The sequence below is a fragment of the Pecten maximus genome, chromosome 5 (assembly GCF_902652985.1).
Source record: "Pecten maximus chromosome 5, xPecMax1.1, whole genome shotgun sequence".
Classification (NCBI taxonomy): domain Eukaryota; kingdom Metazoa; phylum Mollusca; class Bivalvia; order Pectinida; family Pectinidae; genus Pecten; species Pecten maximus.
The window spans coordinates 24,736,823-24,750,092 of record NC_047019.1 but is presented as its reverse complement, the minus strand read 5'-3'; the positions used below and the strand labels follow the sequence as shown (position 1 = coordinate 24,750,092).

The 13,270-nt window shown below is 34.5% G+C and overlaps 2 protein-coding genes across 2 annotated transcripts; both read right to left on the bottom strand.

The window, feature by feature from the left end:
• Positions 1-1,282: 1,282 nt before the first annotated feature.
• On the bottom strand, positions 1,283-3,692 carry LOC117327619 (organic cation transporter protein-like). Its single transcript, XM_033884674.1, has 3 exons — positions 3,057-3,692; positions 2,544-2,695; positions 1,283-2,283 (listed from the first exon to the last, which is right to left on the bottom strand). The coding sequence occupies exons 1-3, from the start codon at positions 3,195-3,197 to the stop codon at positions 2,220-2,222; spliced, it is 357 nt and encodes a 118-aa protein (XP_033740565.1). The 5' UTR covers positions 3,198-3,692; the 3' UTR covers positions 1,283-2,219.
• A 2,024-nt stretch (positions 3,693-5,716) lies between these two features.
• LOC117328371 (organic cation transporter protein-like) lies at positions 5,717-8,282 on the bottom strand. The gene is made up of 4 exons (XM_033885898.1): positions 8,137-8,282; positions 7,595-7,802; positions 6,199-6,302; positions 5,717-5,885 (listed from the first exon to the last, which is right to left on the bottom strand). The coding sequence occupies exons 1-4, from the start codon at positions 8,280-8,282 to the stop codon at positions 5,717-5,719; spliced, it is 627 nt and encodes a 208-aa protein (XP_033741789.1).
• Positions 8,283-13,270: the final 4,988 nt, after the last annotated feature.

Sequence of the window (13,270 nt, the reverse complement as noted above, 5' to 3'; positions counted from 1 at the left end):
ATATACAAAACTTTAATTTCATAAAAGATGCATCGTCAACTCTTATAGTGATATATATCTAGCATATTTGACTAAGCGATCCTCTGTATGTAGAGCCTTAAGTATGAGGTTTATGAAACCCTTTAATTTGCTGTATATATGTGAAACTTGAAATTGTATACCGTTTATAGATTTAACACAATTTTGTCATATATAATATTTACATATAATTGAATCCTGTTTATATAAGCCCTTCAATATCAATTGTATGCATGTTATTTATACATGTAGATGTTTAATTGATATGTAAGCCAAAGTGTTATTCTTTCTGTAGACCCCTCATATACAGGCAAAACTCCGCAATATAAAAACCCTTTTAAGTTAATGTGATTCACACATGTGATGCATTTTATTTTTCATTAACAATTTTTTTTATATTTACAGTTGGACAGCCTTAATTCACGGATAAACAGAACCAACCTATGCAAAATAAACATTATTTTTGAGGAAGAGAGTTAAATGGATAAAAGAGAAAAAAGAAAAAACGGAAAACTGTGTTCTATATGGCTGTTTTGCCGTCTTGTGTTATAAGACAGTTCCGGGCAGTATAAAAATGAAAAGAGTATCTTTTGGCGGCAAGAAATGAACCACTACGAAACTACATCAAAATTATTTGATGGTATTTCGAAGAAGAAAGATGTCAGTTGTTCATTTTCATCATTACCTATTTTATCAATTATTTATTAACAAATTTTGATCTCAGCTTATTTATTTTGTCAGTCATTAAAATGTGAAGTGTTGTATTTTGTACCCACATAAATTATTCCATGTATTATTCCTTGTTATCTGTTTTAAATTTATTTTCTGTAAATGACATTGATAGATATTTATTCCATAGCGTAAATTACAATATATGTAAACTGTACTATTATAAAATCCTGTTTTCCACATTCTCTGATTGGCTAAAATAGGATAACTTGATTACCGATAAAAAGTCATACTGAAAAATAAATTGTACAAAATGTTTTTGACTGGTTGTTTCAAAAAATAGAATAATTTTAAGAATTACTTCCCCTTGGTATTGTCAAACAGTGTAAAACATCTTGCAAGTTATAAAAATCAAATAACTTTGATTATTAGAATATTAAACCATCAAAATAATTAGTGTATTAAATGCATTCCAATGTATTAGTTTATGTTTTTATTTTTTAATAAAGAAAAGTCATGAATTATCTACAAATGCTTCACAATCAGTCTCTATCATTCATATACAAGTGTTACTTAAATTCAGTGCGTGTTTATCAAAAAATCAAAACAGTCCATTTAATAATAAATAATAATAAATAAGCGTTTTGGCTCCAAGTTAGACTAATATGTAGTTGTTCAATTTAAAACCTTAAATTTATATAATAAGCCATTCTAGGGATTGTCGAAAAGACACACAAGATATAAGCACCTTTCAACACAAATTGTAATTTCGAAAAAGAAGAAGAAAATAAAAATTAATAAATACATAAATTGAATCATGCAGTTATTCGTCCTCATATGACTCGTCATTTCTGGGGTATTGAAATTCTGAAGGCGACTGAAAATATCTAAAACAGGAGAAAAGAAAGGCAAAACCCTGGAAAGGTGAGTACCAGTAGCTCAATAAATTTATAAAATGCATAATTTTCAATATTTGATTATATAAGAATGCCAAGGACATGTGTATATTCTTAACTGTGTTACCGTTCACATGTACGGAAATGACTAAGCAAATAACCAAAACACAATAAAGGTTGTCATTGTGATCAGTGTAAAACACCCGACTTTTATTTAAATGACCTAAAAAGATGACCTCTGTTCAGGTGATCGATTAATTGCTGTGTTCTCATCATAATGCCAGAAGAAGCTGGTGTATCTGTGGTAATCGCACGGCCATACTACATAACTTCTTTTGCATTTAATATCCCACCAAATTCAATCACCCTACCGTAGGGTTGTTGGTGGTAACAACATCAAACAGCATTTGTGCAAATCTCACAAAAATGAAACATCATGCATTTCGCTAATATGAATATATCCGGCAAAGGTCAACTAGTACATAATGCATTTCTATATTTGAAACTTAAGGCATATCTAACTACTTCTTTACATAGTACACATAATACTAGTATACCCTATACACAAATTGTGAGTTGTTAAATCAGGTTTCAATCATGTAGCATTTATGTAAATTGTAAGATGTCGAATCTACTTTAGTTTTCTATCATACTTCTCAGCTCCTCAGTCTCACTTTTCGAGTTTTGGTCTTCTCGTAACCTAAATAGAAGAGGAATATAAGAACAAAACATGTGTTAAGCATCCCACTGGCATCAAGCTTTTGTAATGACACTATGTTTATAATAAATTACAAATGAAAGTATATGTTTAAAACGTTACCGTTTATTCACAGACTTCATGCAGAAAATACATAGGGAAATTGCGACCTGATCGTTGATTGTAAAAGCATACAAAACTATAATACAGCTTGAACCTTGAACTTTACATGTATCAATCCATTAGACAAAGTTCATATTTACAATTTGAAGTCCACTGCTTCCTCTATTGTGTCTGGAAGTCGGCAACCCATTGTTTCTGGTAGTAATAACGCAAAAAGTCCAGCCGTGATCGAACAAGCTCCAAACACAATTAGAGGGATAGCTTTCCCATAACTGCCTACACCAACTGTGCCCTGCAAATCGTAATCGATAAATAAATAATAAAAAAAAAAAAACCTATTGCGACTAATCACAATGAAATATTTCTATTTCAAACACTTGCTTTAATTAATAATTTATAAGACATGACGTACTATTTTGCAATGATATGTCTGATAGTTATCTAATCACAAAGTATTATTGTATCCTTTTTCGTGATTAATCCTAAGCATAATATTAATATAGATCGATGTTAACCTTTCTTAAAAAAACGTCATTTGTAATACAGAAAGCACGGGCAATGTGTGATTTACCAGAGTAATTGCTTTATATCTTTGCCTATGAACTGCAAAGGAATATTTAGATACAAAACACGAATACAGCAGGTTGTCTTACCAGTTTTGCTATATAGGGAGCTAGCATAGTCCCTATCCTTGCAAAACAAGAGCTTACACCCACGGCTCCATTCCGAACAACTGTTGGAAACACCTCCCCAGAAATGACATAAATGGACCCAAAGGCACCAGATGCCCCCATTTTCCCGATGACAGCAAGAGCAAGGATGAGTGGTTGTAGTTCTGAATGACAATCGATGTGAAACTCGGTTATATATAAACATGATGAATTATGATCCGCAAATGTTAGGACATATCCGATGTAATTTCGAAATTTCGAAATGTAATAATTCAGAGACACTCCTCAACTCGACCGAAAATGTAATTTCAAGAAAAATAATACATCACAAAATGTAGCCGCTTACCGGCAATGGGCATCTCATTATGACATAGTGATTTCAAGAAAATGTCTGTATATGTTTATGATTTTAATTATTTTTTTAGCGTTGTAACAATTCACAATAGTTCAAATGATGACCAATGTTATAATCTATAAGACACGACAGCTTGCCAGATAATGAGTAGTGAATATTTAACCGAAAGATCAAAAGATCTTATGTGTTCTATGACAAAATGATAAAGCTTCCTGTGTTGGCTGTATTCAAGCGTCGTTGTGTAATTGTGCCAGTTCGGTAAAATCAGTATTTGTTTTTAACTTGTACTAAATTGATCGTGTGTCTTACCTTCTCCCCCAAATATCACAGGGAATATGGAACATATACACGCTAGTCCTCCTGTCATCATTGTTAAACAGTGTACTCTCCTCCTTCCAAATTTGTTTAACAGGTACAAATTGATTAAAAGTATTGGGATTTCTATCACGGACAGAAGGAAAATAGCCAGGTAAAAATTGCCTCCTAGATTTTCAGCATGAATAAACACACCGTAATATGTCATCCCCACTCCAAACCTAATACAACATGCAAAGACAATGTTGTACTGTGATAAGATTGCAAATACATATTTGAACTGTAAAGTTAATAAGACACCCATATATTTCAAACCATAACTGTTTGATTAGTCGGGCGTCTTCAGGTTTAGGAATCTCTTCCTAACTACGAATTGTAGGTATACATTAAACACGTGATGCATTGTAAATCAACATAGAGTACAGGCTTTATAAAAAATACGTGTGTTTTCTACAGAGGATCGTATACGACATCTTTGTTCATTGGCCATTCGAATAAAGGCCTTGCTAAGATACTTGTTCAATGTTCCCTACTAGGAGGTCACGTTGACCGGATGTGCTCACAGTCTGCCTGTTATAATCCATATGACAATTAATTTTGGTTTAAAGTCATTGACCATCCAAATAATTTGATCACACAATAGTTCAAGTATGAAGCATATACTGAATACCGCCAATACAAGCTATATTGTACACTTAAAACAAGCTATCCGCTTTCATATTTTTTATGCTAGGATGATGCTATTTCGGGAAAATGTCACCCGAGGTTAAAAGTTCCTTTTTTTAAACTCATTAAAAGTGACATAATTTCATTATATATCACAATTGGTGGTTGAATAAAATTGTCTATAGGCTGTATACACATATTCTACATTTCAAAATATTCTGAAACGCTTAGATATCCGTTGGAAATCTGATATTTTTACTAAATTTCCCCCCGCTTTGATGCTTACCAATTAAAAGAGACAACCAATGTTCGTATAGCAAGGGTTCTGTTTTTAAACAAACTCGATATTTTTTCTGTGTGTGTACTTTTTTCATGTTCTAGTTGTTGAAGAAGATTTCCATCAGGCGTCACCTTGTTGATTCGTGCAATTTTTTGTAATACTGATTTTGCTTCTTCTGTCCTTCCTTTACTCAAGAGCCATCTTGGTGACTCGTCTAGAGTACTGCAACAGTAATACGCCATTTACAAGGTACCCCGGAAGCATTGCCTAAATAATTTCATAAAATCTTTTGCCATATGCTGTATTCAAACTTAAAATATAGAGACAACGAAACAGCTCTTAATGCATTGATATAAAATAAAGTGAAAGCGACGACGAACACACAATTACGTAATTTTTGACATCACGTGTGTTTTCATCGCGAAAGAAAAAATCAATACAGTGATCGTATGAAAAAAAGGTATATTATACATAAAATCAAATTGATTCAATAAAACAAATAAAGGATAATAGTATAGATATATATCATTCATTCATAATTATTGATCTTAGATTTATTTATCTTCTTTAGATATTTCACAATATTCCAAACACTGACTTACTATAACTTAGATCAAATCTACTTACAACCACAAGAGTGTGAACAAAATTGTTGGTATGGTGCATGTTATCTGTATGTACTGCCAATTTTTTATAAGAATCCCCAAACCACAAAGTGAGCACAGTGCCAGTCCAAATACAATATTGAGAGCTTGACTGAGCCATACACGCATATCTGGACCAACAAACTCAAACCCTACAAAATATAAAATCCATATCGTTCTGGGGAGTAAGTTTTATTTCTATTGAAATGGACACAACATATGTTGGTTGTCCGGCGTTATCGTATATAGAGATGCTACAAAAGTCACACATATATATATCTATATAAAGTACAATAGGAATAGAGATTTTGGTTCAGCTGTAGTTATACTTATAGGTTTATTTACGCCAAAAGGTTAGTTTAACACGTGAAAATGAAATATGTCAATACTTCTTACCCATAACAAAAGACAAAACCAAGCATCCCTTGCAAGCGGTTCCAACGACGAAATGTATAACCACAAAGCTATAATACTCCGGAGAAAAGGACCCCGATAATCCGGACACAAACAAGACGAACATGGTTATAACCAATGTCTTTTTTCGCCCAATACTGTTAAAAACAAATAAAATATCACAATTAGCCATCAATCATCCAAGTAATTATCAGTTGTTTAATGCTATTTTTGCAATGACGTATCTTCAATATAATTGAAATGATATACTTGTTATTATATACACAAATGGGTTTCCATTAAAATAAAAAAAAATGTGTACTTTCCTTTATTTGTTTTCCTATCAATTTAATAATAGTAAAACCAGTGGGTATCTGTAACTACAGTAAAAAAGGATTAAATGATACAGTGGTTGCATATCTTTATTTGCAATTTATGTAGATGTCAAGACATATTCAATCGCAAACTTACAAATCAGACATCTGCCCAAATAGTATGTCTCCTATCACAACACCGAAGTAGAATATCACTTGTGCATGGGATATCTTATAGCTTTCTTGGCACACGAGGCTATGCTGCAAACACAAAAAACTAAGTTTTTAATATATCGGATATTTATTCACAATCCGTTTAGAGACTGTTTCGCCTAAACCCTTGCGCTTCACGCTTCTTAAGTTAACAGTACGTTTCTATCTCTATCTTAGCATTTCGTGACCCTGGGTAATGGCTATACGAATGAGGTCACGCCTCCTATTGAAATTTATCCAGCAGGACACCAATCCCTTGTGGAAAGGGGGTGGAAGGGGGTGGAAGGGGGGTGGGTTGGGGTTAGGGGTGAGGGGTGAGGGGGGAGGGGAGGGGAGGGGGAGGGGGATATCCGGCTCCTGAGTGAAGGAAGACCAGATAAATAAAAACGTACCGAGTTACCTGCCCGGACAATACCGAGCATCCGGTGTCCCAGGTGTAGAGAAATAATGTGCGGAAAAACCAAGTGGAGTAGGAAGACACCAAAAGGATGGTTTACACAGGTGAGAGGGTTCATAACTCAAAGTATGTGTCCCAAGGGAGTATTAGTGTGCCCACCCGAGCTATTGCCACTTATCTTAATCAAGGCACTCCGGATGTTCATTCTGTGGATGACTTTGACCTTGACCTGTTGGCCTATCAAGATGCTAAATGACACTGATGAATACGCCTGTCATGAGTAGACTGTTATATAGCGGAAACACTATGTATTATGTCAAGCTGTATATACATGTATCTTCATGCAGAAAAGTAGCCAGAAATGAAAGTGTGTAAAAGTTTGGCATGTTTATACGATGGATGATCATGACATTGTGTGTTTGCATGTATGTGTACTATACTAGGAAATGTATGTATGTAGTGAGTCCGTGATGGGTGAAGACCGGCGAGCCATGTGATTATGCGAGTGTGTATACCTAATATTCTTGCTATTTGTGTATTGCTGCTGCTGGGACTTATTCACTGTCACTCGTGTGTCGTCCATGCGGGATAAGACAATTAAGTAGACGTGCGCTGATTGGCCGGCTTCTAAACTTGTCATGCATTCGCTGTCGTGTTATATCGTTAATTAAACTCGCTCTTTGAGCTGTCGCTGTTCACGGGTCACGGTGCGAACCAAAGTAGCTGATGCTGTGAATTAATGTGTCCCAGCGGTGTTATTTTAGGTAAGGGGCCTCGTTATTTCTTTGTATCCGTTTGTATGTGTCTCTCTTATAATCTGAAATATTAGTTATTAATTGTGAGTAGTTTATTATTTACACAAGTAGACACGTTGAGCCCGAGTTTATAATCTCGATTATGGCTAAATAAGTGGCCACGGCTCCTACACTTGTAATATACCTACTTCAGTTGTAAATGTTTCCTTAAATACGTCATCATCATAGTCCCATTCTGAACACGGCAATGTTGTTATATGGCGTGAGACATTGTATAAAGCAGCATTTGAGGAATTAAGCTGTTCGTCTCCCTCCTGTCGTAGAGTGCACTCGGAGGCAGTGAACCGGACACTCCGGGAATCATTGAAGCTACTGGAGTCGTGGGGACGCTTACAGCTGGTAAAATAAGAATATAATCATCCAGCAATAATGAAATACAGCACTGGTTTATATCATTCCATTTTTATTTTAGCAGTTTTCGCTATTCTATGGCTGCGATAATTGAGGTTGGTATATAGTGTTGACTACGACATGCACTATGGATTAGTCAGTTCGTCATTGTCTGTTGAAATTAAGTTATGCCCTATTCAAAATTTAAAACCGATAACGCAACAATTTATAAACGAATTTTTGTTTTAATCTCATATTTATTAATCAGTTCCTTAAGAAGCAATGTTTAAATAGTTGAATTATCGTGTGATATTATTAGCATAGACTTATACTAAATTACCTGTGATTCGGTGTATACAGAGCAAACACCATCATGATCATGAACATTGCCGCTGTTGCTGTTGGTATTATTAGCAGTAGAAATAACCTTTTCTGGTAGTATCCGAAACCTCCAAGTTTGGGTATTAATTCATCGAGGTTTACCATAGTACCGTTTATCTTTATCGATGCTGAAATATAAAACATATTATCAAAGGCACAATAATATATATCGATAAAACTGAGATCCCTTTTATAAATAATCGTTTGTATCTCACCTTATTAGTTGTACCTGCATATGATATACACGAGATCATGTATCGCTCAGTCACACCTTATATCAAACAAGAGATCAGAACGCAATATGTTTATATGAATGAGTGTAGTAAAATCTATTGATAGGGTTCAATTAGAAACAGTTCCAATCACTGCATATGTATATTTTCATTATTTTATGTAGTGCACCTAATATTGATTTATTTAATGTAAACTTATCTACTTTACAAGAGACCTTGTGAAGTCATCAAATTTCATCTAGAGGGTTATTGATGATGCATTGTCTTAAATGACAAAAACCTTAGGGGCTATTTCGGCCGGGTATGCCAGGTAAAATTGAAACCAAAGACACTTCAGGCTCTTCAGCATTAATGTCTAATCTCGATATTTGATTACATAGTCGAGACAACTGACCAATAGAATGTATGATACGCGTGATGATTTCAATTTCTTTATTCCTAATTTCCCATTTCTAGACAGTAACATCCCCGATTCTCTACTACAACATAACGGAAACATTTAATGAGTATGAGATAAGAGTGTAGTATCATTGCCACACGAATGTAGATAGACGTAGATATAAAGAAAAAAGAATAATAATATATCTATATAATTTGATTATATTTTGGAAAGGTCAACCATTACCAATTTCATCATATTTGTTTGGTGATGTTAAAGAGCCCCGAATAATGTTAACTTTAATTTACTGCTTAGTACCATGTATGCGACTAAACGTACATGTAGCCCTTTGTGGAATTGAGGTCATGTTATATATGTATATATATATATATATAATTAAGGAATATTTAAGAAAACAAAATTTATCTCTTGTCACTTTTGTAACATTGTTTATTTTTCTACTGTCCTCTTTCTATATTTTAGTTTTCTGTGTCCGTTTGTCTCTTTTCCCTCAACCTCATTTTCGTGTCTTCATTTTAACTCTAGCTAGAGGATGTTTAGGACTATTGGAACAGCAAACTTAAATGAGCGTCAGAGTGTGAAAAAAATATATCAAGCAGTGATATTCCATAAATTTCTAGGTACTGCTTTTAAAGATATTCATGAAAATTATTCATAGTGGAAATATATCAAATTTATCATCAAATTAAGTATTAATACTTACTATTAGGTAAACTCCAGTAATGTACGAAAATGCTTTTAGAAATATTCCAGTGCAATGTGATGATGTCTGATCTAAAACAGTAGATGGGGAGACTATGCTTCCTGTAACGCATGGAATGTACTCATGAAAAGCAGTACTATACTTGTCAATAGTTTTATGTCGCAAGATCACGTGATGATACACGTGTAACATCGGAGGGATATCGACGCTGAATATTTTGTTTGTGGTGATTTGGACTTCGGTACTGGTTGCCTTTTTGGGCTGCGTTCATCTTTAAGGTATTAAAGATTAGTATTCGTTTTGTTGTCTGCATTACCGAAAGTATGGTTTTTACAAGCAATATACTGTGGCTAACATGCCTACTTGTAGTGACATTGTTCAACAGGTGCCTAGTGAAATCAAGGTTGAGTGCTCCTTCAATATGAACAATAACCAGGTGTTCCCGATGATAGGCATAGGTTGTCAAACCTGTTTAACCACATTTCCTGCCTCTCACAATGGAAAGGTGTGTGTGTGTGTAATAAATCACTTACTACCTCAATGTATTAAAAAATAACAAAATGAAATTACAAATATAACCTTGGAAAAATTTAGAACATTCCATAGCCGTTTCTTCATACAAAATTGCGCCTTATTTTTTCAAAACCACATATGGGAAATATTGCAAATTATTTCAATATCCTGTACCTTTGACATCTTCAAAGTTAAACAGAGAATGTAGGTTTATTTCTGCTTCGCTCTCTGTTGTGGCCCGTATTATTTTCTAATTGTCCACCTATACCCCTTACCTTCCCGGACAACGGATTTCTATAGCAAACCAAAAGTTTCATGCAATACAGGCGATATATTTTATGTTGAAACAGTACTAAAGACATAAATTCACTCCATATAAAAGTATTTCTTTGTCAATTTGAATGCATAATGCTTTTGTTAGTATCGCGCCAAAATGTCCTGGTACTAGGAAATACACATACAGGTTTGGTTTGGTTTGGTTTATTTTGTTTAACATCCTAATAACAGGGTCATTTAAGGACGTGCCAGGTTTTGGAGGTTGAGGAAAGACGGAGTACCCGGAGTAAAACCAACGGCCTACGGTCAGTAACTGGCAACTCCCCACGTAGGTTTTGAACTCGCAACGCAGAGGTGGAGGCCTAGTGATAAAGTTTCGAGACACCTTAACCAATTGGCCACCGCGAATTTGATAAGATGTCGGAGGGAACGCTTAATGTCACTGTTAAATGATCGATTATAGCATGATTGAAAATTCACACTTTTCTTGATTAACCGTCATATTGACTCCTTGTTTCGTAAGTATATTTCAAATCAATAAAGAAAACATTTTGATGGAGGATGCTGTTCATTCTATATAAGTCATATGGTAGTGTTGGTGGTATTATTAAATCAAAGAGAAAAAAAAGAAAGAAAAATAGAAAGACGCCATTATTGTCAATCGAAATATGTGGAAACGACTAAGATATTCCTGAAAGATTAGCATTTCCTGGTGCACAAGAAAAAAGGGAAATATATATTGAAGATTAAGTAAATAGCTCACGCATCATTGTAAGGCAATGCTGAGGCAAAACTGATTTAATGAAGTGATAGCTGTCAAATAAGAAGTTGCAAATAATGCTAAATACGTTATTAAACATAAGCAATATATATATAAATAAGCAATTCAGATAAACGATTTGCAAACGCAGATTTCATATGTAAGATATGTGGGTTCCTAATGTCGTAATGTTCGCTAAAGAAAGAGAGGAAATGAAAATGAAAATTAAATAGCATATTTAATTATGTTATAAACTAAAACATGGGACTTATTCCACGCCTCTTGTTTCACGTAACAATACATGTGACGCCTACAAAACGTCATATTTAAAGTGAACCGTCAGCTAACAGCTTATGACGGTTTCCTAACGTGTTATATGCCATCTGATGTGGGATGTTTGTTATGAGGAATTTTTAAAGGATGATTGGATGAAGTAGACTGTGCAATTATCATAAACTTAGAAGCAGACACTATCCTTAGTAAAAATAAATAAGATAAATGAAATGATAATCTTAAACTGTTTTCTATTCGAACTGTTTTGTTTACTGTTGTCGTAATTGACATCAGCCGATCGAATGATGTGTATAAGGTTATTTTATAACGTTCTATGCAATGCCGTGGTTATCAAGCATACATAAAGATAAAGTATAGTAGTATATCAAAGGTGCACGTACTTTTTAAAGTAAATCTTGACTTTGGTAGTAATATTCGTCACGTGTAATTGTTTAAACATCGTCATATTTGTACTCGCATTTTCTATCATTGGGTGTAATTCATATGTCACAAATATATGATTAATTGAGAATGCTATCAAAATTCGTTAATGTTTTTTTTTTTTATAGTTTATAGTTGTCATGTTATATAAAGTAACAGAGAAATCTTTTCCTAGCAAAGTAAAATCCGTTTTTTCCTACTGTAATTTCCATCTATGGTGGTACACTTCTACACTAAACTTTTTTGACCCAATCCAAATAACTGAGGTTTTATCCCTATTAACTTTAAGTCCTGAAATCTGAGCATATCGTTCTAGTGTATCTAATGTTTCTTTAAAAGATTTTTTCAGAGCCATTTCAGATGAATGTGGTATCATCAGCATGATAATCCTAGTTTGATTTTTTGTTAAAAACTCAATAACTTTACATTGAACATTAGTTTTGGTTGTCGTATCAGTGTTCAGCCGTCTGTACAATTTTTAATTCAAAGATCCGGCTCATGATTTGTGTTTGAATTCGTCAACGAGAACCTAATACATTCAGGACACCCCCGCATTTAAATGCACACATGCAATATATGTTTTATAGTCAATGATCGGCCTTGACACTTATCAACCTTAAGCATACATAACGTTTTTTTGTGATTGTGTATATAGTATAAGGTAGCCAGGTAGAGTGTTCGGTGTAGAGCGATATATATCCATGGTGGCCAGGCAGAGTATTTGGTGTAGAAAGATATAAATACATGGTGGCCAGGTAGAGTGTTCGGTGTAGAGCGATATAAATACATGGTAGCATAGTAGAGTCATTGGAGCAGAGATATATAAATACATGGTAACAAGGTAGAGTGTTTTGGTGTAGAGAGATATAAATACATGGTGGCCAGGTAGAGGGTTTGGTATAGAGCGATATAAATACATGGTGGCCAGGTAAAGTGTTCGGTGTAGAGCGATATAAATACATGGTGGCCAGGTAGAGTGGTTGGTATAGAGAGATATAAATCCATGGTGGCCAGGCAGAGTGTTTGGTGTAGAGAGATATAAATCCATGGTGGCCAGGCAGTGTTTGGTGTAGAGAGATATAAATCCATGGTGGCCAGGCAGAGTGTTTGGTGTAGAGAGATATAAATCCATGGTGGCCAGGCAGAGTGTTTGGTGTAGAGAGATATAAATCCATGGTGGCCAGGTAGAGTTTGGTGTAGAACGATATAAACACTTGGTGGCCAGGCAGTGTCCTTTGTGTAGAGCGATATAGATACATGCTGGGTAGGTAGGGTTTCGTATAGAGAGATATAAATACATCGTTGCCAGGCATTGTGCTTTGTGTAGAGCGATATAGATAAATTGTGGGAAGATGGGGGTGTTTTGCATTCTCCTAACTGATCCGGAACACAAACATAAAAATTTGACACGTAGTTATTTCCTTTTTAATAGACCTTCAAATATTACTTTACGATCTGACGACGCCCGTACTGATAATAAAGACGATTTTCAAG

Bases quoted from the DNA above. Each gene is read 5' to 3' on its own strand.
- LOC117328371 (XM_033885898.1), bottom strand. From the start codon at position 8,282: ATGGTAAACCTCGATGAATTAATACCCAAACTTGGAGGTTTCGGATAC. The intron at 7,803-8,136 runs GTAATTTAGTAT...TTATTTTACCAG, and splicing joins CTGTATACACCGAATCACAG to CTGTAAGCGTCCCCACGACT. The intron at 5,886-6,198 runs GTAAGTTTGCGA...TGTTTTTAACAG, and splicing joins TTTGGGCAGATGTCTGATTT to TATTGGGCGAAAAAAGACAT.
- LOC117327619 (XM_033884674.1), bottom strand. From the start codon at position 3,197: ATGGGGGCATCTGGTGCCTTTGGGTCCATTTATGTCATTTCTGGGGAG. The intron at 2,696-3,056 runs GTAAGACAACCT...TACGATTTGCAG, and splicing joins CTCCCTATATAGCAAAACTG to GGCACAGTTGGTGTAGGCAG. The intron at 2,284-2,543 runs GTAAATATGAAC...TCTTCTATTTAG, and splicing joins GAAGCAGTGGACTTCAAATT to GTTACGAGAAGACCAAAACT.